Raw genomic sequence first — 24,304 nt, 5'->3', positions numbered from 1 at the left:
AAGCAACAGGATGGTCCATCAGTTGTGAGGTTTGTTGATGCTGATTATGCAGGGGATATGGATGACAGAAGGTCTACAACAGGTTATGTATTCACCCTTGTACGAGGACCTGTCAACGGAATAGCAAACAGCAAAGCAAAAGATTTCTTTCCTTACTTCAGCCCACAATTATTTCCATATTTTTCAATTCATTACTTTGTACAGTTAGCATATATTTAGTTTGCATGTACAGGGCTTGACAGATTATAGTTTACATGTACTAGAATTTATTTACTTTCCATGTTTAGCATTCTTGTAAAGTCTATATATAATATACAGAACTCAAAGCCAAACCATTCGGCCATTCCCACAATACTTTGACATGGTATCAGAACCAGCCGACTGCTAAGTTTTTTTTTCCCTTCAAATTTTTTTATCTTCTCGGTTTCAGAGGTGTCTCTCGTTTCTATGACTGTTTTTTTTTTTTTTTTTTCTCTTCTGAACTTTTTTGTTCTCTGTTCTTTTGGTACTTCTGTGGCTGATTGGCTGTCGGCACAGCAGGTTTTCTGGTTTGCCATTTATTTTAGTGCAGGCAATAGCTTCTGTTGCTGTTCCTGGTTCTTCTCAGTCTCGGCACAGCAGGTTTCTGTCCTTGTGATTCTCGGCAAGCAAGCAACAGCTTTATATGGCTGTTTGTGATTCTCAGCAAGCAGGCAAAAGCTTTCTGTTGCTGATCCTGGTTCTTCTCTGTCTTGGCACAGCAGGTTTTCTGTCCTTGTGATTCTCGGCAAACAGGCCACAGCTTTCTATGGCTGTTTGTGATTCTCCGCAAGCAATCAACAACTTTCTGTTGCTGTTTCTGGTACTTCTCTGTCTCGGCACAGCAGGTTTCTGTGCTTGTGATTCTCGGCACAACAGTTTTTTGTTTGGTTCAAGATTTATTTTTTAGTGCAGGCAGGTGATTCTTGGTTTTCTTCGTCCGTGTTGTTTATTTTTTGGGATTTTAGATTTTCTGGTGGTGTTTTTCTTTCGGCACAGTCTCTTTTTTTTTTGGGCTTCTCGATTTTTTCCTTTATTTTGCATGGACTCCACACCTGTGTGTGCCAAGTTTACAGGCAACAATTATTCAACGTGGGCTTTTCAATTTGAACTATTCATGAAGGGAAAAGATCTTTGAGGTAATATTGATGGCATGGATTGTGCACCCAATCCTGATATATCCAAGGAGTTAGCGGCTTTTTCTTCATGGGTTGTGCTTGGCGCCAAGGATTCAGCGGCTTGTCCTTCATGGGTTGTGCTTGATGCTCGGATTATGTCTTGGCTTCTTGGCTCGGTTGAGCCACATATTGTCCCCAACTTGCAACTTTATCGCACCGCTCAATTCATGTGGACCTATTTAAAAACAGTATATCATCAAGTTAACGGTGCCCGTCATTTTCAGTTAGAGCATGCGATTGCCATGTTTCAACATGACAATCGTTCCATCCAAGACTATTATTCGGGGTTTTTGACTCTTTGGAACGAATATTCTAATCTGGTTACAGCGGATGTTCCTGTTGCCTCTTTTCCCATTATTCAACGTCTTCACAAGACTAGTCATCGTGATCAGTTTCTTATGAAACTCCACCCCGAGTATGAATCTGTTCGCTCCTCTCTGTTGAATTGCTCTCCTATTCCTTCTCTCAATGTTTGTTTTGGTTAGTTACTTCGTGAAGAACAACAGCTTAGTACTCAAGTTACTCTGACACAATCTCATGATAGTTCAGTGTCTATCCCAGTTAGTTCACATGAAAAATTTAAATACTATGTGACTTTCATTGAAGATCCTAGCCATGGTTCAAAATCGCGGTCATGGGTAACGTTGCATAATGGTCGCGGGTGTTGCGGGTCGAGGGAGACGCAGGTGTTACGTAACGGGAAGCGGGCGTAACGGTCATGAATTTTTTTCACGCATGCACAACCATACCAAAATCAAAAAATAAGCATGAAATCCATTAATACATGATTTTTAATGAATTTTGAAGGCTTTCATTCAACCTACAAATGCTTTTTAATAGGCATTATGTTTTTTATATTAATTTTAGTGCGCTATTTACAAAAAAAAGCATACTTTTTTATAGTTTACATTACTTTAATGAGTAAAAAGATGTAAAAATGTAAAAATCAATTAATTAAAGTCATAAAGTTACTAAAAATGAATCAATAGACTCAATACTCAATATACACATTACACATACATGAATTTAAAAAGTGATTAATATCAAATATCAATAAATAGTTGAAAATACATAAATACAATATTACAAATTTATAACATAAATATGTGATGGATCTAGATTTTCATAATAACCTTTCAAAAAATATAAGACAATTAAAATATTTATAAATTAAGAAATTTTTATTTTACATAATTATTGTTGATTTCTAATTTTTTTACTCTATTAAATTACTCTTTTTTTTAATTCAATTTAACAAATATAATTAACAACATAATATAATTTTAAAAAAAAAAAACATAATGAAAAGTTGAAGACTTAGTGCTGTGGGTGTTGAGTGTTGAGGGAATTTTTAAAGCTTATCTCATACGCTGGGGAGTATGAGTGAGACTAAGAGAGGGGAGGGGACTCAGAGGAGCCTTGAAGCCTCGAAGGAGCGATGGCTGCGAAGCACGAATGGCCGATGAGCGAAGACTTCAAGCTCCGAAGTTGAAATCGAAGGGCTGGCTGGTGGCGAGTGCGACGACTGGCGGAGGAAGCTGCCGACGGGCTATCGGTGATTCACAGAGGCGGCGAAGCTACTGCAGACCTGTAGCCAGTGACTCACCAAGCTGCTGCAACTGCAAGTCTGCAATTCCTGAGTCCTAGAAGGCTGCGAAGATGAGTAGATCTGCTCACTCTCAGGCTTTGAAGAAGTGAAGCCTTCTTATTGCTTTGGCCAACAAAATTTCAAGGTAAGTTTTTTACTTTCCAGTTTGCTCTTTGAATGATAGACTTAGATTGAATGGTAGATGGGTGGTTGGGAGAGGGGGAAAGCAACGTTGCAGCAGAAAGCCTTTAGGGATTCAAATTTCTGCAAGTTGTCGGCCATGTAACGGTCCGTAACAGACCGTTACGAAGTGTAACGCTGGGATAACGGCCATTACAGTTGTGAATTTTTTCCGAACCGCATTATCGGCCCGTATCGGTTTCGGAGCCTTCAATTTCCGTTACGTATCGGCCGTTACGCTACGTAACGGCCGTTATTTAAAACCATGATCCTAGCATATTTACTTGGGTCTACTTTCTTCGCTCTAAATCTGAGGTTTTTCGTACTTTCATTGAGTTTTTAGCGTATGTTGACAATCAATTTTTAGCTTCTATTAAGACATTACGCACAGATTCTGGTGGTGAATATGTGTCTACTGAGTTTCAAGCATTTTTGGCTTCTAAAGGTATTATTCATCAACGTTCATGTCCTACTACTCCCCAACAGAATGGAGTAGCCGAACAGAAAAATCGTCATCTCCTAGATGTGGTACGTACTCTCTTGCTAGAATCCTCTGTTCCATCTTTGTTCTGGGTTGAGGCTCTGAAAACTGCTACTTACTTGATTAATCGTTTAGCTTCTCAAGTCCTACTCATGGAGTCTCCCTATTTCCGCTTATTTGCTAAGCAACCTAGTTACGATAACCTCCGTACCTTTGGTTATGTATGTTTTGTTCATTTACCTCCTCATGAGCGACATAAATTATCCGCTCAATCTGTTCGATGTGCATTCTTGGGATATGATGTCCGTCAAAAGGGATTTGTTTGCTATAATCCTACATTACATCGTACATGCATTTCTAGGAATGTTATTTTCTTTGAAAATCAACATTTCTTTCATGTGTCCTCTATACCCTCCTTTTCTACTGTGATTCTCCCCTCCTTTGAGGAGCAATTCTCGGATCCTCATCAAGTCAATTCTCATTTTAAACCAGGTATTGTGTATACGTGACACTCCCGCCCACAGTCTCTTCTGATAGTTCATCTGATATCTGATCCTACCACGCTCCAGATTCAGTCAGTTGCAGCACCTCTAGAGCCTTTGGTACGTTGCTCCTCTCGAGTGTCTGTACCCCCAAATAGGTATAGGTTTCCCTCTTCAAGTTCTGGCAATTCTGTTTCAGCTCTTACTACTGCATTGTCCAATTTAGATATTCCCACATCCTACTCACGAGCTACCATGCATGATTGTTGGCGACAAGCTATGTAGGAAGAATTTGCCGCTCTAGAGGCCAATCACACCTAGGACATTGAATCTTGTCCTCCCACCATTGTTCCTCTGGGTTGTAAATGGGTTTACTCAGTCAAAGTCCGATCTGATGGAAGTCTGGATCGTTACAAAGCTCGCCTTGTTGCACTTGGGAATAATTAGGAATATGGTGTCAATTATGAAGAGACCTTTGCTCCTGTGGCTAAGATGACTACTGTTCGTACAATTCTGGCTATTGTTGCTTCCAGTGATTAGCCACTACATCAAATGGATGTCAAGAATGCCTTTCTTCATGGGGATCTTAAAGAGTGTATTTATATTAATCCACCCCCAAGCTTGTTTCCCTCTCCGACTTCACATGTGTGTAAGCTTCGTTGCTCTCTTTATGATCTCAAACAAGCTCCAAGGGCCTGGTTTGATAAATTCCGCACCACTTTATTACAAATTTCATTCAAGTAGAGCAAGTATGACACTTCATTGTTTCTTCGGAAATCAGACATGGGTATTGTTGTTTTGTTGGTTTATGTTGATGATATTGTGATTATTGGTTCCAATTCTGCTTTACTTGCTTTGCTCAAGACTCATCTCTCAGAGTCCTTTCATATGAAAGATCTTGGGTCGCTCACATATTTTCTTGGTCTTGAGGTGAATCGTACTCCCTTAGGTATTTCACTCAATCAACATAAGTATGCTAGTGACTTGGTGGCCACGGCTGGCCTTCAGAAGGGTACTTCTGTTGATACTCCCATTGAATTAAATGTCAAGCTTCACAAAGAGGAGGATGACATACTTGCTGATCCCTGTTTATACCGGAAGTTGGTGGGTAGTCTTGTCTATCTCACCATTATTAGACCAGACATTTCTTTTGTTCTACAGCAAGTCAGCCAGGTCATCTTCATTTGGCTACTGTTCGTAGGATCATATGCCATGTTCAAGGCACTTCTGCCTGTGGTCTATTCTTCCCTGCAGGCAATTATACTAGCTTTGCTGCTTATAGCGATGCTGATTGGGTTGGCTGTGTGGGATACACGTCGCTCCATCATTGGTTGGTGTGTGTTCTTAGGTGAAGCATATTGAAGTCGATTGTCACTCTATCCGTGAAGCTTTGAAGCTCGTGTTATCACTCTTCCACACATTTCCACTGAATTACAAATTGCGGATATTTTCACCAAGGCTCTCACTCGTCATCGACATTGCTTCCTAAGTAACAAATTGATGCTTGTTGATCAACCCGCATCAATTTGAGAGGGGTTGTTAACGGAACAGCAAACAGCAAAGAAAAAGATTTCTTTCCTTACTTCATCCCACAATTATTTCCTTATTTTTCAATTCATTATTTTGTACAGTTAGCATATATTTAGTTTACATGTATAGGGTTTGACAGATTATAGTTTACATGTATAGGGCTAGAATCATGCTAGAACTTATTTACTTTCCATGTATAGCATTCTTGTAAAATCTATATATAATATACAGAACTTAAGGCAAAACCATTCGGCCATTCACACAATACTTTGACAGGACCAATCTGTTGGAGGTCCATGATACAATCCTTGGTGGCATTGTCTACAACTGAGTCTGAATATATGACAATCGCCGAAACTGCAAAGGAAGCCTTATGGCTTATCGATCTAGTCAAGGAGATGGGTATACAGCAAGGTGGAGTTGTGTTGCGCTGTGACAATCAGAGTGCCATCTACTTGGAGAAGAATCAAGTGTACCATGCTAGAACCAAGCATATTGATATAAGGTTCCATAGGGTCCGGGAATTGATATCTTCAAGTAATCTTGTACTTAAGAAAGTTCACATATCTGAGAACGCATTGAACACTTGACAAAGTCGGTTACTTCTAAAAAGTTCAAGCATTGCTTGGACTTATTTCATGTCTCCAAGCGCTGGAAAGGAGATGGACCCAACCTAACATTCCAAGGTCAAGGTAAAGCATCGGACTATGTTTTTGATTTCTCCTAAGGGGCATATATTCGCCAAGGTGGAGATTGTTGTGTTTTGTGGCTGATATATTTGAGTGGACGACATACACAAGGAGAAAAGCATAGTAAGATCAACATGCTGGGGGAAACCATCGACGGTTTGCTCATACCGTCGACAGTTTGGCTGACATTGAGAATCGCATGCTCTCGGTATCTTTCCGTCGAAGGAACCGTCAACTGTTGTCTGAATGTTGTTGAGACGGTTTGCTTTTGGTATCTCAAATCGTCGATAGTTTGGTTCGGGAACCCAGCGCAGATTTTCAAAATTTGAATGTGAACATTAAGTTCGTTGGGTGTTTGGGGGGAAAGCCTTCGTGGTGTTTATATATACATCAATTTGGGTGTATTTGTATTGTAAGAAGAATATTGTAAGGGTCTTTGACACAAGATAGTTAAAGTTCTTTGACGATTGCTCCCGTGGATGTAGGCATTGCCGAACCATGTAATCCCTTGTGTTGTTGTTGTTTTCATTTGATTGTGGTGATTGTGTTTTGTATTTGTTCTTTACTGATTGCTGTGTTAGACTTCCACTGTGCAAATTCGTGTGTTTTATACAACAAGAACTCTTACAAGAGACTTGTTTGCTCTCACTTGCTTTGCCTAACTAGAAGCTAAAACCCTCCTTATATAGATGAGGTGCGAGGGAATATGCCATGGCATCTTGGAATATGCTACGGCAAGCAAAAACCACCAAGGTCATTTAGCCAAGAGCGTTGTGCTTTTAGACACCAAATTTCCAAGACCAAAACCACCCTACTATTTAGACCTACACACCAGTTCCCAACTTAACAAATGATCCCTAAAGCCCCTAACCCTGACCACAAGAAACCCCTCATTATTTTCTTAATCTTGCTACCAAATCCTAAAGGAATCATAAAAATAGAGAAAAAGTTTATAGGAATAAAAGAAAGACAAGCTTGCAAGAGAGCAATTCTATCATCGAGAGAAAAAGAGCACCCTTCCACCCATCTAAACTTTTGGAAACCCTTTCCACAACAGAAACCCAAAAGCTAACAAATCCAAGGTTACCACCCAAACGAAACCCCTAAATAAGCCATCAGCCAATCCAAAACACTACAGCCCACCTCCGACAACTACTCCATAACACTCACATCAAGCACATTAATGCTCGCAATACCAACTTTCCCCATATTGATCTTAATCCTAGACACCTTCTTGAAAATATAGAAGACCCAATATTCAAAAAGGAGGTTCTATGGTCCTCTAAAAAGAAGATAGTATCATCAGCAAACTGAAGGTGCGAAACTATCACCTCCTTCCTCCATACCTCCAACCCTTTCACTAAACCTCTATCCACAACCCTATCCACCAACCTACTCAAAATGTCTACCACTAAAACAAACAAAAACCGGGAGAGAGGATCACCTTGCCTAATCCCTCTTGTAGCCTCAAACCAAGATTTAGGGTCAGCATCCATCAAAACCGGGTAGCTCGCATTATGCAAGAATCCTCTTATCCAAGAATTCAAGCTCACTCTACTGTATGCTTTCTCAAAATCCAAATTTAAAATGAGCTCCTTCTTCTTCCTTCTCCGAATATCCTCCCCATAACCACACTTTAAGCCTTCGAGATAGTTCTATCATGCACCACACTAACCCTATTAGCTAAGACTTTAGTGATGATTCTATAAACACTAGAAACTAAACTAAGAGGTCTATAATTTCAAATCTTGATGGATCTACTCTTCTTCAGCACCAGAGTTATAAAAGTGGAATAAATACTCTTTACTTAAAATCCCATTCCTATAAAACTCATTAAAATCGTTAAAAGAGTCACCTTAACCACCTCCCAACAATCTTGAAAGAAAGCCATATTGAACTCTTTCGGACCTAGAGCTTTATCCCTCTCCATACCAAAGACTGTTGCCCTCACTTCCTCTTCCTCAAAAGGTCTCTCCAACCAAGCTACCTTATCATTAGATAAAGAATCCCATTCAAAACCTTCAACCATTAGTCTATTATCATCCTCCTCATAATACAAATTAAAATAAAATTCACTGATCTTAGAAGCAATTCGACTCTGGTTGGAGATAACCTCCCCCCTTACCAACATCGAACTCTCTAATCAAATTCTTCCTCATTTTCCCATTAGCTATCCTATGGAAAAATCTCGAGTTAAAATCACCATCTCAAACCCATTTAAACTTCGTATTCTATCACCACCTTCTCGTTTCTTTTGAAATCACCTCCTACAATTCATTCTTCAAAGATACCCTTTTTATCTCTCCCCCCCCCCCCCCCCCCTTTCCCCCCTCCCACAAATAGGGTAACTCTTCTTCCCTCATATCCATATCATCCAACTCTTCTAAAATACTAGCATTTCTAAACCTTAAATCTCCAAACACCTCCCCATTCCATTCCTTCAACTTCTTTTTTAACATCTTCAATTTCTTCATGAATCTAAACCCTTCCTAACCCCTCTCCATATCCTCACTCCAAGAATTCCTCACCAGGAGTTGGAGGAGTGATCCAACCATATATTTTCAAACTTGAAAAGAGTAGGACCCCAAGAAACCTTCCTCAATTCCATCGAGATAGGGAAGTAATCAAAATTAATCCTAGGTAATACAATGCAGGAGAGATTAGGGAACTCATCCTCCCACTCCGTGCAAGACAAGAATCTATCAAGCATGCTTGCCACCGCTTTAGCTCCTCCCACCGTCCAAGTAAAATTAGCATTATTTAGAGGAAAGTATTGTAGACCACAATCCCTAATAAACAAATCAAAATTCTGCATAGTATCAATAACTCTAATGCCTCCCCTTCATCTCTCGAGGAAACCTCACAGAGCATCAAAAATGACCTCTCATAATCCAATTAGGAGCGCAAAAGCCAAAAACATAATAAAGCTTGTCCCAAAAAGAAATCCTAATGGCTGATCTAGAAGGATCATACACCAACAACAGCCACCATTGACCCCAGCCTTTCACTTCTAGTAAGACTAAAAGAGAGAAAGATCTTACTTTACTAGGCACTCTAGAAATAGATCAAGCATCCCACAACATGAGAATACCACCTAATGACCCCTGAGAAGGTATAAAACCTCTTTTTCTAAATTCACCTAGGCCTCTAACATTTCAATTGATGATCTTCATGATTTCATTCATTCCTCCCTGTCTAGCTCCCTTCCTGCCTCATAATTTATAGAAGCTAGGGACTAGGTTCTTTAGCACTCTCTAAACCTTTTTCTTTTCCCTCACATACATTCTAGGACACAAAGACAAAACTAATTTTAAACCCAAGTCCACAAGGAGTTTTTTAAATCTAAAAGGTCTCTCTCACTACCCCCTAAGGCAACACCAAAAGCTCTACCCTCAATAGAACCCTCCTTGTGGCATGAAGTATCAAAAAATATGGGCTGAACAAAAAGGGGAAGAAAACCTTTTCTAGATTTAGAAGAATCAGGATCGATCATAGATATAGCTTCTTCTTCATCAATACACCTTCACCCCACTAAAGAAAGGAATATCAACAAAGTCCACCACATCAAGGATAAGCTCAGGGACAAGGGACAGGCCCCTTATCAATCAATTCTTTTGTTTGGTTTAAGTTGTGTTTAACAGCATTAGTACCTTCTTGCAAGGTGTTGGAAAATAACCGAGCACACGCTTCCCCAATCTAATGAGTATATTGCGTGTGAACATTGCACTGCCCTAGGGCTTCCAATCCCTTACTTTCAGAAAGCCCCTCTATGAGATAATGCCAAGGCATCCCCCTCATCCAAATCTTAAGTCAACTCACAACGGATCAACAAAAAATTCCTTCTAAAACTCACAAAAGCTACTCGAATTGTCTTCCATATTAAAAAACTCCTCTTCATCATCACTGAACAAATTACCCTTAGTTCTCTGCCCAACAACTCCTTTGACTACTTAACCAATCCCTCTACATTCTGTGCATAAATTTCTTCCCCTATGCTAATAGGAATCTCCGACTCCCATTCTAATTCCCCATCAACTGCATTGAGAGATGGCCATATGTCACTGGTAGAAGGAACAATTCCCTTTTTTTTCTGTTCCACGTATCATCACCCAAATTCTCCTCCTCTACCTTCAAGTATCCCAAGCATTGTACTTCCAAAATCCTCTCCCTTCAATTTATCTACGTGGCTCTGCCTGACCTCCCCTACTAAATTCCCCCCCCCCCCCCCCCAACTATTTCTACTCCATGAACATTAACCACATGGCCACTGAAAGTGGAGCCTGAATCATTAAGGTCCCTATTCTTAGTGCTAAAGGGTCTTGGATCCACCTCCTAGAGATTAAAGACCACAATATTTTAACCCTTCATTTACGAACAATCCTTCTCAGCCCACAATTGTCTTGAACAAAACTCCTTCTAGAAATTGTTCCTCCCTTCACCTAATTTCTAACAACGTCGGTGAAGGAGCAATTTTCTGAGAGCCTCTAAAAAATTTTTGCTTCTCTAGTTTCACCTGACAATGAATGATATTTGTAGAGCCACAATCTGCATTACTCAAGCTACCATTTTCTTCAAGTTCAATTGGTAATTTCATTATGGCTGCTATAAACTTCTGCCACCCATTATCTGCTTACAGTCTAGAATTCAAAGGGCTTCCCTCTAATCTTTGAGAGAGAGCTTCTCAATGCAGATAAATCTGCCTTTATCATTCCTACGAAAACCCAATTGAACCCAACCTTCTCCTATTCTAAAAATACATCCCTCCAGTTCCCAGCAGCTGCCCCTTGAGGACCCGAACAAATTACTCCCAAAGATATCAAAATCCACAAAAATTCATCCTTCAGTGGGATAAATGAAACACACCTCTTTGAAAATTATGAAAATCGGAATGCAGTAAGATCAAGGAGGTTTGCGTTGAAAATTGTCTCTCTATCTTTACTGTAGAATGGCCAGTCATCTTAAACCTTTCCCCTAGAATGGTGAAAGCTTGAATCAAATGCAAGAAGCCAACTAGGAACTAGTGAAGAATCCAACAAAATCTGCTGCTAACTTCAAGTAAGAAAGTTGACGAATGAAGATCCAAGAGGTGTTAAGGCTCCAAGAAAGGTGCCGTCAAGAGATTCTCTTTAAGTGAGAATGTTCAACACCCTAGGCTCAGCAAGATAGAAACAAAAAGGTCTAACGTCCTGGTTGGATGGAAACATTCACACTAGGGCTCCAAACCTTTTGTTTCAAACCAAAAAACTTGAATCCGAAATGTCGACGGAAACAAGAATGAGTGTTTGTCGACAAAGACAGAACCTCACACAAGAGGATAATTCCAAAAGGAGCTACCTTAATTGCAAAACTCAATGAAGGGGACGAAAAGAACCAGCGCCTCGAACCTTTATTAATCTTGACTAAGCAATGTTCAAGAAAAGAACCTCGAGTCTAACAATGCTGAGAGAAGTTTAAGAAAAGAAATTTCCACTGTCTCTAAAGAATTCTAGTTTAGCATATAAATTATCATAAGCTCTATGTTTAGCTTCACTAATGACCTTTTTTGCATTTTTTTCTTGCCTCTATATACTTTTCAAATTTTTCTATATTTCTACACTTTTGCCATGTTTTAAACCAAATTCTTTTTATCTCTACTTCTTTTTGGACATCTTGATCCCACCATCAGCTTTCTTTGCTATCTAAGACTCTTCCTTCGAATTCACGTAAAATCTCTTTTTCTATCATTTTAATGGAGCTAGCCATTATATTCTGTTGATTTTTTGAGTCCGGTCTCTGTTTTGATGCTGACAAAGCATCAGTTTCTTATGTGTGTTTTTAAGTGCTTGAACATGTTTACTATTCAACACACACATAAGGCAAAAGGAAATGGAAGTCAGAAGACTTAAAGCTTACTTCAACTGGCGCATTCCATGGAGAGGAGCAATGAAGAAGAAGAAGAAGAAGACATTTAAATTTAATTTGTATTGCATTTAATTTTTTATTATTTGGTCTGTATTAATACATACATCTTGCATGATATGACTTTAATGCTCAAGACCATAGATGACCTTAGGGATCACCTTCGGTCGACCGACGCCGGATTTTTGGCGTTAACTCTCAAAAAGACCATAGAATGACTATAGGAATCCCTCAAGTAGTTTGACTTCACTCAATCGACTGTATCTTTTTGAACGTATCTTCCTCAGTCGACCGAACTCACACGTGTCTGACCCCCAACTGTTCAGCCGACTGAACTTCTAGTTCATTTATGATTGAGTCAACCGAACCATATGAATAGCAAACTGAATTTCAAATATAGTCGACCGAACCACGAACGTTTTCAAAATTGCCTAAATTTAGCAGACTATATCTGTAGTTCAAAAGTGCATCGGTCGACCGTACTTATCAATATAGTCGACCGAACTTAAAATTCAGCCGACCAAACCTCTCGGGTTGGAATTTTTTAAAAGCGCTAAAACGTCATTAACTTTTAATTAAACTTTTCCAAAATACCGAACGTGTCCCCAACGGTCATAATTTTCGTAAAATCTATAAATACCCCCTCATAACTCCTAATTAGAAACTATGATTAACTCCAAATTCTATCTAAACCCTTTGTTAATCAAAGTTCCCTCAAACCATTTTTTATTGATAAAATCATTTCTTTGGGGCATATTTTTATCAAATATGTTCCACTCTCTTTCCGTTTATTTATTTCAAAATTTATTTTGAAGGAGAGCATATTCATTTTGGGCATTTATTTTATATTCATTTATTTTTACTCTCATTTGCATCTTCACTTATTAAAATCATTTTTGAGAGTAGCCTTAAGATTTCTCCCGGTTATTTTCATGATGAACATTCTAGGGAGAAATTATTTATTGCACAAATATTTTTCCTAAGCCTAAATTCCTAGATTCTCCAAATATTCTTTATTTGCAAAATTATTTATAAAAGAACATATTTAACATAAATATATGCTTACATATATTTGTGCATTGATTATCTGATAGGCATCCTTACTCTACTGAGCAGATTTCATATCATATTAGAGTGCATGTATTTGGAGCTTAATCATTATACATCTCTGCTTGTATTTAGATGCATTTTATCATGTACAAAAATGTTTTTATTGTACCAGTTAGGTTCATCCCATAAATTGAACTGGGAAGTCTCAGCCCCGTAAGTGAGACAAGTTGGGCTCAGCCTTATAATTGAGCCGGGGTTTACCTCGCCCCGTAACGAGAGGTTGTAACGGTTTCTGCTCCGCCCGTTTAAGTGAGCAGGAATAGTGTAATTCTTGGGGGATATGCCCAAGGTGGGGACGTAAACTAGTTTGGCCGAACCTCAATAAAAAATATCGTGTGTCTCTCTCCCTATCTCATTTACTTTCTGCACTTTAATTTCAGTATGTGTATGCTTGTTCATGTTTTTTTATAACCATCTTGCATGCACACAGAATTAATTTAAATGAGATATGCAGCACACGTATATGTATGCACACATTGCTCACTTACTTTACATACATGTTTTATTTCGAATGGGATATGAGATGTGGTGAATCGGCGTAATTGTTTAAATTAGCGAAAAAGTTTTAAATGTCCAATTCATCCCTCCCCCCCCCCCCCCTTCTCTTGGAATCACACCATTTCCAACATATTCCACAAAGTGTTCACATCTACTTCATCCCTATTGTCTAATCACCCTCTTTAATCATTTTATCCTCAAATTTTACTATATCTTCTCCTTTGAAACTCCAGCGAATCCTCTTGCATTGATTTATGTTGCTTTTTTTCTTGCATTTATTTGTACAAATATCTAATACTAAAACTTTATGTTGTGTAATCAAGCTTTCCTCTTAGATAACTTTACAATCCTTACAAGATAAACGATCTCTCCTCCTAGTTAAGAAAAATCTATTTGGTTTTTATTTTGTCCACTCTTGAATTGTTAGATTACCACTTTACCTAAAAGTTCAAGCTTTTAGGTCGTGGGCCAACAATGTAAATCAAGCTTTAACCCTCCCCCCACGTGTAGCCCGACAACACGTGGGGAGATGAATATTTAGTAAATAACACCCATTATAGGACAAAATAATTTTTAAACACCACACAATAAACACGGGCAACAAGACTAGAACCCAGAACCTCCTGGTAACCAACACTGATACCATGTTAGATTACTACTTTACCTAAAATCTTAAGCTATTAGGTTGTGGGCCAACAATATATAACAAGCATTAACACTCCCCCGCACATGTAGCCCAACAGCACGTGGAGAGATAAACACACAATAAATAACACCCATGATGGGGAACACAAAATATTTTTTAAACGCACACAATAAACGCGGACAATAAGACTAGAACCCAAGACCTCCCAGTAACAAGCTTTGATACCATGTTAGATTACCACTTTACCTAAATGCTTAAGCTTTTAGGTTGTAGACCAACTATGCATATCAAGCTTTAACACTCCCCCACAAGTGTAGCCTGACAGCACGTGGGGAGATGAATAGTCAGTAAATAACATCCATTATAAGAAAGAAAATAATTTTTAAACACCACACAATAAACACAAGCAACAAGAATAGAACCAAGGACCTCATGCTAACCAACTTTGATACCATGTTAGATTACCACTTTACCTAAAAGCTTAAGCTATTAGGTTGTGAGCCAACAATGTATATCAAGCTTTAATAGTTATTAAGTGTTTTTCTTGTTTCCTAAAGCAAGTATTCATTATAGAAGATTGTATGACATGGCAAAATCTAAAATCATATCCTCAAGCTTATTTTTATATCCATATTTATGGTCTCTATGTATCCTCTCATAACCTTTATTATCCTTGGTATTCCTTGTATGATACTATCCATTTCTTCCCACAATTGTCTTTTACGGTTTTCCGCAAATCCTAGTTGGGGAGCATACGCATAAATGACGTTTATTATCTCTTGGCCTACAACTATCTTCATTTTTATGATCCTATCCCCCATTCTTTTAAAATCTACCACATTATCTTTTAGATCTTTGCCTACAATGATTTCCAACCCCATTCTTATGTTTTTCTTTTCTAGTGTACCAAAGTTTCAATCATGATTTTCCAATTTCTCTAGCTTCCCCTACCCACTGAGTCTCTTGGAGGCATATTATGTTAATTTTTCTTCTAATCATTGTATCAACTAATCTATGCTTTCTCCTATAAGTGTCCCTATGTTCCAAGTTGTTCATCTAACCCTAGTGCACTGTACTACCTTCTTGACCCTCTTCTGCCTAGAATGGCCCAGCCTAGCCCATCCTTGTCTGTTTTTCTCTATACTCGAGCGGTAAGTACAACACATTGCCCATAGGGGACACGGCAGACGCCTTAGTGAAAATTTGGTAAGGGGATTCATATCATAAAGATCTGACAAGTTTTATGCTGGTTGTCAGCTACCCAATGCAACATTCATCCTTTTTCCGGGCTTTGGACCAGCTGTGTGCTGAGATATTTATGACTATGACAGTAAGATGGTAAATATTAATTTGACTGACATGAGATCATATTGCATCTTATTTTCAATATCCACTTTGCAGGAGTCCTTGGCATAAGTGGGCGAGACAGAATATTAAAGGAGAAAACTGAAGCCATCTCACATAAAAGAACTACCAGCAGCAGAGATATTTTAGATGACATACAGAAGGCAGTAAAGGACCGTCTTACCATGTTCAGTGTGTCTGTCGCAGAAACGCGATGAAATGCATGTAAAGAATGTGGCAGCTCAAGAGGTGCAATGGGATCGCATGAACCTTCTGCCGGGGCTTTCATTCTCATGAGAATATGCCAGCTGGATCAAAAAAAGAAGATTAATAACGATGAATGCACGCACACGCACACGCACACGCACACACGCTGAAATAATAATAATAATAATAATAATAATTATAAATAGGAAAGAACAGGTATAAATATGTATGCAAGGGTGAACCCAGGGTTCCCAATGAAGGGAACAAGATAATACAAAGTCAAGGGCAAGGGCAACAAAACATCTAATAAAGAGGCAGCTTTGGCACACAATGTTTGTAAATAGTTAATTTCTTAAACATAAAATAATAGGGCAGTTACCTTTCACTGCTGGTGGCTTCATCATTATGTGTGCATCTGTTTTAGTGTGACTTGAATTTGCCAATAGTCTGAAGGCACGGGCCTAGATCAGATACTAGGATTCCTGGATGGGGCTAGATTGGATGCTTGTGCTGTAATCTAAGATTCTAGAGTCAATCTGAAGGCATGGTTCCAAGTGATGCTTAGTTTGAAGACAGAATATATGCTGGGCGGTTGACAGACTGAGTTAGCCCCAAGCCTTATCTATTGAGCCCAACAGATTTGAACTGACCTTTATATGAGCTTAGGCTATGTGTAATGAAACAAATATATGCCAGCATTTCCATGTCTATTTGTTTCATATCCCAAAAAAATCACACACAAATATCAGACTGGGAAAAAATTTTCAGTGTGAACTGAAATACAAATTATAGACCAATGACAAGACCTTTGATGAATACAGTTATTAATAGTCGGTTGCTTAGTATACTTTAAGCACAAGTTCGTAAGGGTATGATAATTATTGTGAAATGTGACGTACATGAAATAGAGAGGGAAACCAATCGCTGTGATTTTTTCCAATTTACTAACGACTCTTAAAGGCATGGTATCAGAGCATGGTCCTGAAACCTAAACCCCAACTCACGCAGCCACCACCAAACCTAGCCTTGAACCTCACAACCCTATAATGTCTGTCAGCATAGGAGTTATGTCCACACCACTGCAGCCCTGAAACAACTCCAGCAGTAACCAGAAAACATAGAAGTAGCTGGAAAATCCTGGACAGCACTGCCAGATCAACCACAAAAACCCATTGAGATCTCGCAAAACCAATACCATAGTTGCCCATGGATAACACCATTCAGTAGGCCAGTGAATTCCCATTGCTAGAAGTCCTCCCACATACCCTCACACACTGGTCAACAGCTGACAATCTGAGCACATGGGGCTTTCTTAAGCCTTGTTTCTGGTCCAATGCATTCTCACATGGTTCGCATCCCACTATAAGCCATGATCTCAAGTTGTGGGTCATGGATTTTAGTCTAAAGATCAAACCCTTTCAGTTGTTCATTCGCGGCACTCTGTTAATGATTGTGTGGTACTTTTGGAGGTTGTTTGTTAGCAGCACCTGAATTCTGGCAGTCTTATGTCCTCTTGTTTGTAATTTGTTCCAGTTGCCTAGTTTGTTTGTCCTTGGTCTTGTTTGTGTGTGTTGGGATGGAGTCCATGAATTCCAAACGTAAGCTTCCCTCATCATTGTTGCAGATTACAAATGAGAAGTTGAATAGAAAGCCCCTCCCCAAAGTTTCATCTCCATTGAACCACATGTTTGGTCCCATGCCAGCCAAAGTTTTTCTGATTGCCACCCCTTCCACTTTTTCTGGAGTTTGCTCATTTTATCATAACCACCACTGGTGTTGCCGCACCCCAAACTACCATCTCACTGAAGAACATCACCGAAGAGGTGCTTCAGCAACTCAGTGACATACATGTGGATGATGCCCAGAACCTGAAAATTTGCTCTACACTTCAAGAATTCCATTCCAGCCTTTGGATTTTTTCACAAGACAATGAACTGCCAGTTTACCTTTAGCATTTTGGGGTAATTAACAGTTCAGCTGACGTCCAGATTCATATTTAATTGCAGTATTTTGTAGGACATTTTTGTGGGATATTAAAGATTACTGTGAGGAATTGAAGACTGTTTGTGAGACATTCAAAAATTGGGAAAAAAATCTAAAAAATTACAGAAATAGCCCAGATTGAATGCAAGGTTGTGTTTCGGCCACTTGGTGAGGTAACAAATTCTCCCATAAAACTTGATTACTGTTTAAAAGATGAGGAAAAATAATAAAATTGCATAGTTCCAACCTTCAAGAATCTTATTTTCAGTTTTATAAAAAAAAATAAAATAAAAATGCTGTTGCTCCTTTTCATATGAATTCCTCTGGATACTTAATTTATTACGTCATTGTTTATGGTCTTATGCCACTAGCCACTTTTTCCTTGTATAAAGTAGGACCATGCCAAATCATGTACAGTAAGTTCATTAGCTCAAGTGTGAATGTGTTTTAGTGGTTCTATTGGATATTACTCGTGTAAAATTTAGTCTCCATCAGCATCATTGCACTCAATTCCATTTTTCCACGGCCACTAACAAGACCAATGAAACCACTCCCCATTTTACCTGCACGGACTGGAATTTGAGCAATTTAATGAACAATTTGCACAAGTCCTAAAGTTGTCGCGTAAGAACCCTGTAGTGAAAGATCCATAGCAGTCAGTTCGGCAAACTAATAGATCTCCATAATCTGTAGGGCTGGAGCAAAATTCTGGAGCAGACAGGGAGATCTTTCCTCCCATGGAAGGTAAGGTATATCTTGACCGCACCTATGTAAATATCAGTGTATCCAGCACTAAATATTTTTTTCCAACTCAAGGAGTTCCTATAGGTCTCAATGTAGTGATTGATCTTGCCAGATAGTTGTTGATGGGAGTTGTTAGAGGTTATATATGTCTTCTAGTATTATTATTATTGAGTGTGTTAGTATGTTAACTAGCGAGAGTTAGTAAGGGTATTATTGTCATTAGAATGTATTTAAATTTGTACTATATACAGAGGGAGAGACCCATCTTCAAGTTAGGTCATTCATTTTTAATCAAATCTTAACATGGTATCAGAGCATGATCCTATCTACACCCTATTTCCCTCAGTTGTCGCCTTAAAACACCATTCCCGCGACTGTTCTTTCCTAATCCACCTCCATCCCATACTGAATCACAAAACCAACCATATACCCATAATCAGACACCCCCCCCCCTGACGACCCACCCGACAAAACCCCAGTGACGGAGGGCATTCCACGCAACAGCCAAATGCCGGCAGGGCTGACCCCACGCACCAACACGTGAGTGCAGTTCTGGCCACTTTTTCCTTTTTTTTTTTCTTCTATCATGCTCCGATTCCTTTTTTAGACTATATTATCAAGCTGTTAGGACAGTTTTTTGTTCAAAAATTCAACCTTTTCGACAATGCACTCATAGTAATCTGTTAATTTCTATACAGGGTTTGTGCAGGCTTCCTTGTGAGTTTTTTGGAGCCATGGCAGCGTTCGTATGTTTAGTTGCGAGGTTGTAGCAGTGCATCCGTCGGTGAGTTGTTTACCTCATCCGTGGTTGCGTTGGTGCTTCACATGGTTTGTGATTGTTCTAATTATTGATTGTTCTTATTGTTTTTGGTGTGGCTGCTGATTTGTGAGTGCTGTGGCAGCGCTATATCCATCGGTGAGTTGTTCACCTCATCCGTTGTTGTGTCAGTGCTTCACATAGTTTGTGATTGTCCTTAGTTTTGATTGTTCTTCTTGTTTTTGGTGTGATTGCTGATTTGTGAGTGTTAGGATGGAATCTATGAATCCCAAAAATTTGTTTCCCACATCGCTGCTGCAAATAACAACTCAAAAGTTGGATGAAAAGAACTATGTTCAATGGTCTAAAGCTGTTCGAATTTATTTAGCAGGATTAAGAAAATCTAATCACTTGCACCAATCTGATTCTTCTGATGAGAAGAGAAAAGACGTGTGGGTTCAGGAAGATGCCTAAATTGTTTCCCTTTTATGGAATTCGATGGAGCCACAAATTTCATGGATGTGTATGCATCTAGACACGTGCAAGGAGATTTGGGATTATGTCGAACTTCTATACTCCAGTAACATTACACGTATGTATAAGCAGTGAGGCAGAGGTACTCCTTGCAAGTGCACTCATTGTGGATGGAATAATCATAGTACTGAGTAATGTTGGGATCTTCACAGCAGACCTTCACATGTAGCCAATGCAGCCACCACTAACTTCACACGTTTAGGGGCAGCCAATGCACCCACCACCGACTCCTCACCTTTCGGGTCAAGTGGGGGCCAACATACTGTCTCTATGTCAGAGGAAGAGTATTCCAAGTTCCAACATTATCAAGCGTCACAACAAGCTTCTCTTCCCATCGCATCTCTTGCTCAAACAAGTAATCACAAAGTATGCCTATCATCCACTACTTCTCGTCCTAGTCCTTGGGGTCATAGACTCCGCTGCCACTGTTCATATCACAAGTATACCTAGCTTTTTCTCCACTCTTCAATATCAGGCAAATTTACTTTGTGTTACTTTTGCTGATGGATCCACTACTGCAGTCAAGGAAACTGAGACTGTATATCCCATTTCTTCTATTTCTCTTCTTTCGGTTTTATATATTCCCAAATCTCCTTTCAATTTTATGTCTGTTAGCAAAATTACTAAATCCATGAATTGTTCAATGGCATTCTTCCTCGATTCTATGGTTATTTAGGATTTAAGATAAGAAAGACGATTGGTGGAGAGTGTGAAGATGGTGAACTCTATCACTTTGAGTCGCTATCTCCTTCTACCGCCTGCACTACTGCTGCCACACCTTTCCAAATTCATTGTCACTTGGGTCATCCTTCATTGGAAAAGTTAAAATGTCTTGTTTCTAGTTTGAGTTCTGTGTCTAGTCTCTCTTGTGAGTCTTGTCAGTTAGGAAAGCACCATCGTTTTTCTTTCACTTGTCGGGTCAATAAACAGGTGGCAAGCCCTTTTATGCTACTTCATTCAGATGTATAGGGTCCTAGTAGGGTTGTGTCCAAGTTGAGTTTCCGGACTTTGTAACCTTTTTGGATGATTATTCAAGAATGACTTGGTTATATTTAATAGAATATCGTTCTGAGTTATTTCATGTATTTTGTGCCTTTTGTTCTGAAATAAAGACTCAATTTGGTTTGTCAGTTCGAATACTTCGAAGTGATAATGTTAAAGAGTTTTTCAATGCACAATTTATTACTTATATGACTCAGTTTGGTATTGTTCATCAATCATCATGTGCCCACACTCAACAAAATGGGGTTGCAGAGTAGAAAAATAGACATCTTCTTGAAATCACTCACACTTTAATTTATTAAATGCGTACCTAAAGTGTTTGGGAGTGATGTTGTACTTACTGCTTGTTATCTGATCAATAGAATGTCATCCTCTGTTCTTAATGATAAAATTCCCTACTCCATTCTCTTTCCTAATTCACCTTTATTTTCTCTTCCTCCTTGTATATTTGGGTGTGTGCCTTTTGTTCATCAACTAACTCCTGGGGTGGATAAGTTGGATCCTCGTGCTATAAAATGTGCCTTTCTGGGCTACTTATACACTCAAAAAGGATATCGTTGTTAAACTCTTGTTTTGCATCGCTTCTTTGTTTCTACCGATGTTATCTTCTTTGAGTCTACACCTAACTACAACCACTCCCTAAGCACTTTTGAGCTCAATGAGTCTCTTCCTTTGCCTAATCTTCTAGATTCTACATTGTTGTCCTTGCCCAACCAACCATCTGAGTCACCATGTCGTTCGAGTCCTTCTCATTGCCTTGATCATCCTAATTTGCAATGTATTCATGACGGCGGCTCCAAGGAAAAGAGTCCCCTCTAAATTCTACTGCCACACCTTTGGTTTCCTCATTTGATGATCATACTTCCCATGATGTTGATCGTCCTATTGCTATTAGGAAAGGTAAACGCACATGGACTCAACATCCCATTTCCAACAAGGTTTTTTATGACTCCTTATCACCCTCCTACTTTTGTTTTTGTCATTGCACTATCTTCTATTACCCTCCTTAAATATGTTTCGAAAGCCTTGGCCCATTCAGGGTGGAGGAATGCTATGGTTGAAGAGATGAATGCTTTACATGGCAATGGTATTTGGGACTTGGTATCTCTTCCTCCTGACAAGTCTGTGGTTGGTTGTTGCAAGGCTTACACTGTGAAAGTCTACCCTGATGGTTCTATGGCTCGTCTAAAGACCCATCTTGTAGCTAAGGGATACACTCAGGTGTATGGTCTGGAATATTCTAATACTTTTTCTCTGGTTTCCAAACTTACATCAGTATGTCTGTTCATCTCCATGGCTACAACTTGTCACTAGCCTTTGCATCAATTCGATGTGAAAAATGACTTCTTGCATGGTGACCTTGAGGAGGAGGTTTATATGGAGCAACCACCTGAGTTTGTTGCTCGAGGGGAGTCAGGCTTAGTGTGTCAACTCAAGAAGGTTTTATATGGTTTAAAACAATCTCCCAGAGCATGGTTTGGTCGTTTTAGTGGTACTTGAGTTTGTTCTTAAACGGTGTGCTATGGATCATCTCGTGTTTTATCGTCATACTTCATCAGGTAGGATCCTTCTTGTTGTTTATGTGGATGATATTGTTATTACAAGTGATGATGATAAAGGTATTCAGAGTCTCAAACTTTTTCTACAAACTAAGTTTCATATCAAATATTTGGAACTGTTGAAATACTTCTTGGTGTAGAAGTATTTAGATCTCGTATCAGAAACGATTGTGTCATAGAGGAAGTATGTTCATGATCTATTAGATGAAACTGGCTTACTCGGATCTAAACTGGTTGATAAACCCATGGATCCTAACAGCAAGTTAATGTCGGATATGGGTAATTTGCTACCTAATCCTGGACAATACCGGAGACTTGTTAGAAAGTTGAATTATCTCACAGTTACTCCTTTGGACATTGGGACGCAGTAATTCGCATCTTGAAATATCTCAAAGGTGCACCTAGGAAAGTTCTTTTATATCGTGATCAGGGTCATACTTATATCCATTGATATACAGATGCAGATTAGGCTAGATCGCCTTCCAATCGGAGATCCACCACCGAGTACTGTATCTTGGTTGGTGGTAATTTGGTTTCTTGGAAAAGTAAGAAAAAAACTGCGATGGCAAGGTCAAGTGCTGAATCAAAATATAAAGCTATGGCTCATAGTACCTCTGAACTTGTCTGGTTTAAGAACATCTTGGAAGAATTACGTTTTCCACATTCTCAGCCTATGAAGTTTATGAGTGATAATCAAGTTGCTCTTCATATTGCCTCCAACCTAATCTTTCATGAGCAGACGAAGCACATTGAAGTTGATTGCCACTTTGTTCAGGAGAAATTTGTGCAAAAGCTCATTACAACTGCTTATGTGAAGTTAGCTATACAGCTTGCTGATTTGTTTACCAAAGCGTTGGGGGGGTGCTCGTGATAGATTCATTTGTAACAAGCTAGGATCTTATGACATTTATGCTCCAGCTTGAGGGGGAGTGTTAGAGGTTATATATGTCTTTTAGTATTATTATTTAGTGTGTTAGTATGTTAATTAATGAGTTAGTAAGGGTATTATTGTCATTAGAATGTATTTTTTAATAATGTATTTTTTAATTTGTATTATCTATAGAGGGAGAGAACTATCTTCAAGTTAGGTCATTCATTTTTAATCAAATCTTAAAAGGGGTAGTAGCATGCATATAGTGTCTAAGATTGCCTTGGTTAGGTTTAGAGCCACACAACTTGGGTTAACAAGACAACTCTACTAAGCCCATATAATTAGGCGAGTAAAGGATAAGGTCTATGGTGACGTTTTACCTATGGATGTGGCCCATGTTTATAGGCCATCCTTGGTTTATGTGATTTAAATGTAACCACTAACCAGCTATGAAAGGGAGAAAGCTATGTATTAGGTGCAAGGGAAATAACATAACTATTAACCCTGCCAAGCCAACACCGAAGGATCCAGGAACATTTGTTATTCCAGCATATCTTAAGAGGGGAGTCCATATCCCACATTGCATGGTGCTTGAAAAGAGATATGAAGAGTGAGTACTACTAAGATGTTGTTAGGAAGACCCCTTTGGAGGTCATGATTCTATTTATGAATTGTCTCCTAGTGTAGGAGATTTTTTGATTGTGCTTTGAGAAGTCATCCCAAATGAGCTGCCTTGTGAGTTGCCACCTATTAGAGAGATTCAGCATGCCACAGATTTGGTTCCTGGTTTTGGTTAGCTAAGTTTCCCCACTACAAATTGAATTTTGAGTAGTGTGTCGAACTGAATTTTATTCCAACACTTTTGACCACTAAGAAAGATGAATCGTAGAAGATTTGCATAGATAGCAGGGGCATAAATAAGATTGACAGCAAGTATAGGCTACCCATTCCTAGGCTTAAGAGCATGCTTGAAATGTTAGTTGGCTCTAGTTAATACTCTAAGAT

General features: G+C 39.0%; 1 protein-coding gene across 3 annotated transcripts in view; it reads right to left on the bottom strand.

Moving 5' to 3' along the window:
• Positions 1–24,304, bottom strand: part of LOC131147798 (diacylglycerol kinase 5) — a 61,733-nt gene that overhangs the window by 27,921 nt on the left and 9,508 nt on the right. For all 3 annotated transcript variants that reach the window (XM_058097373.1, XM_058097374.1, XM_058097375.1), the window contains exon 6: positions 15,827–15,950. In XM_058097373.1, coding sequence (XP_057953356.1) covers positions 15,827–15,950 — 124 coding nt within the window. The remainder of the gene's footprint in view (positions 1–15,826; positions 15,951–24,304) is intronic.

The sequence above is a fragment of the Malania oleifera genome, chromosome 2 (assembly GCF_029873635.1).
Source record: "Malania oleifera isolate guangnan ecotype guangnan chromosome 2, ASM2987363v1, whole genome shotgun sequence".
NCBI lineage: Eukaryota > Viridiplantae > Streptophyta > Magnoliopsida > Santalales > Ximeniaceae > Malania > Malania oleifera.
This window is presented reverse-complemented; position numbering and strand designations above follow the sequence as displayed.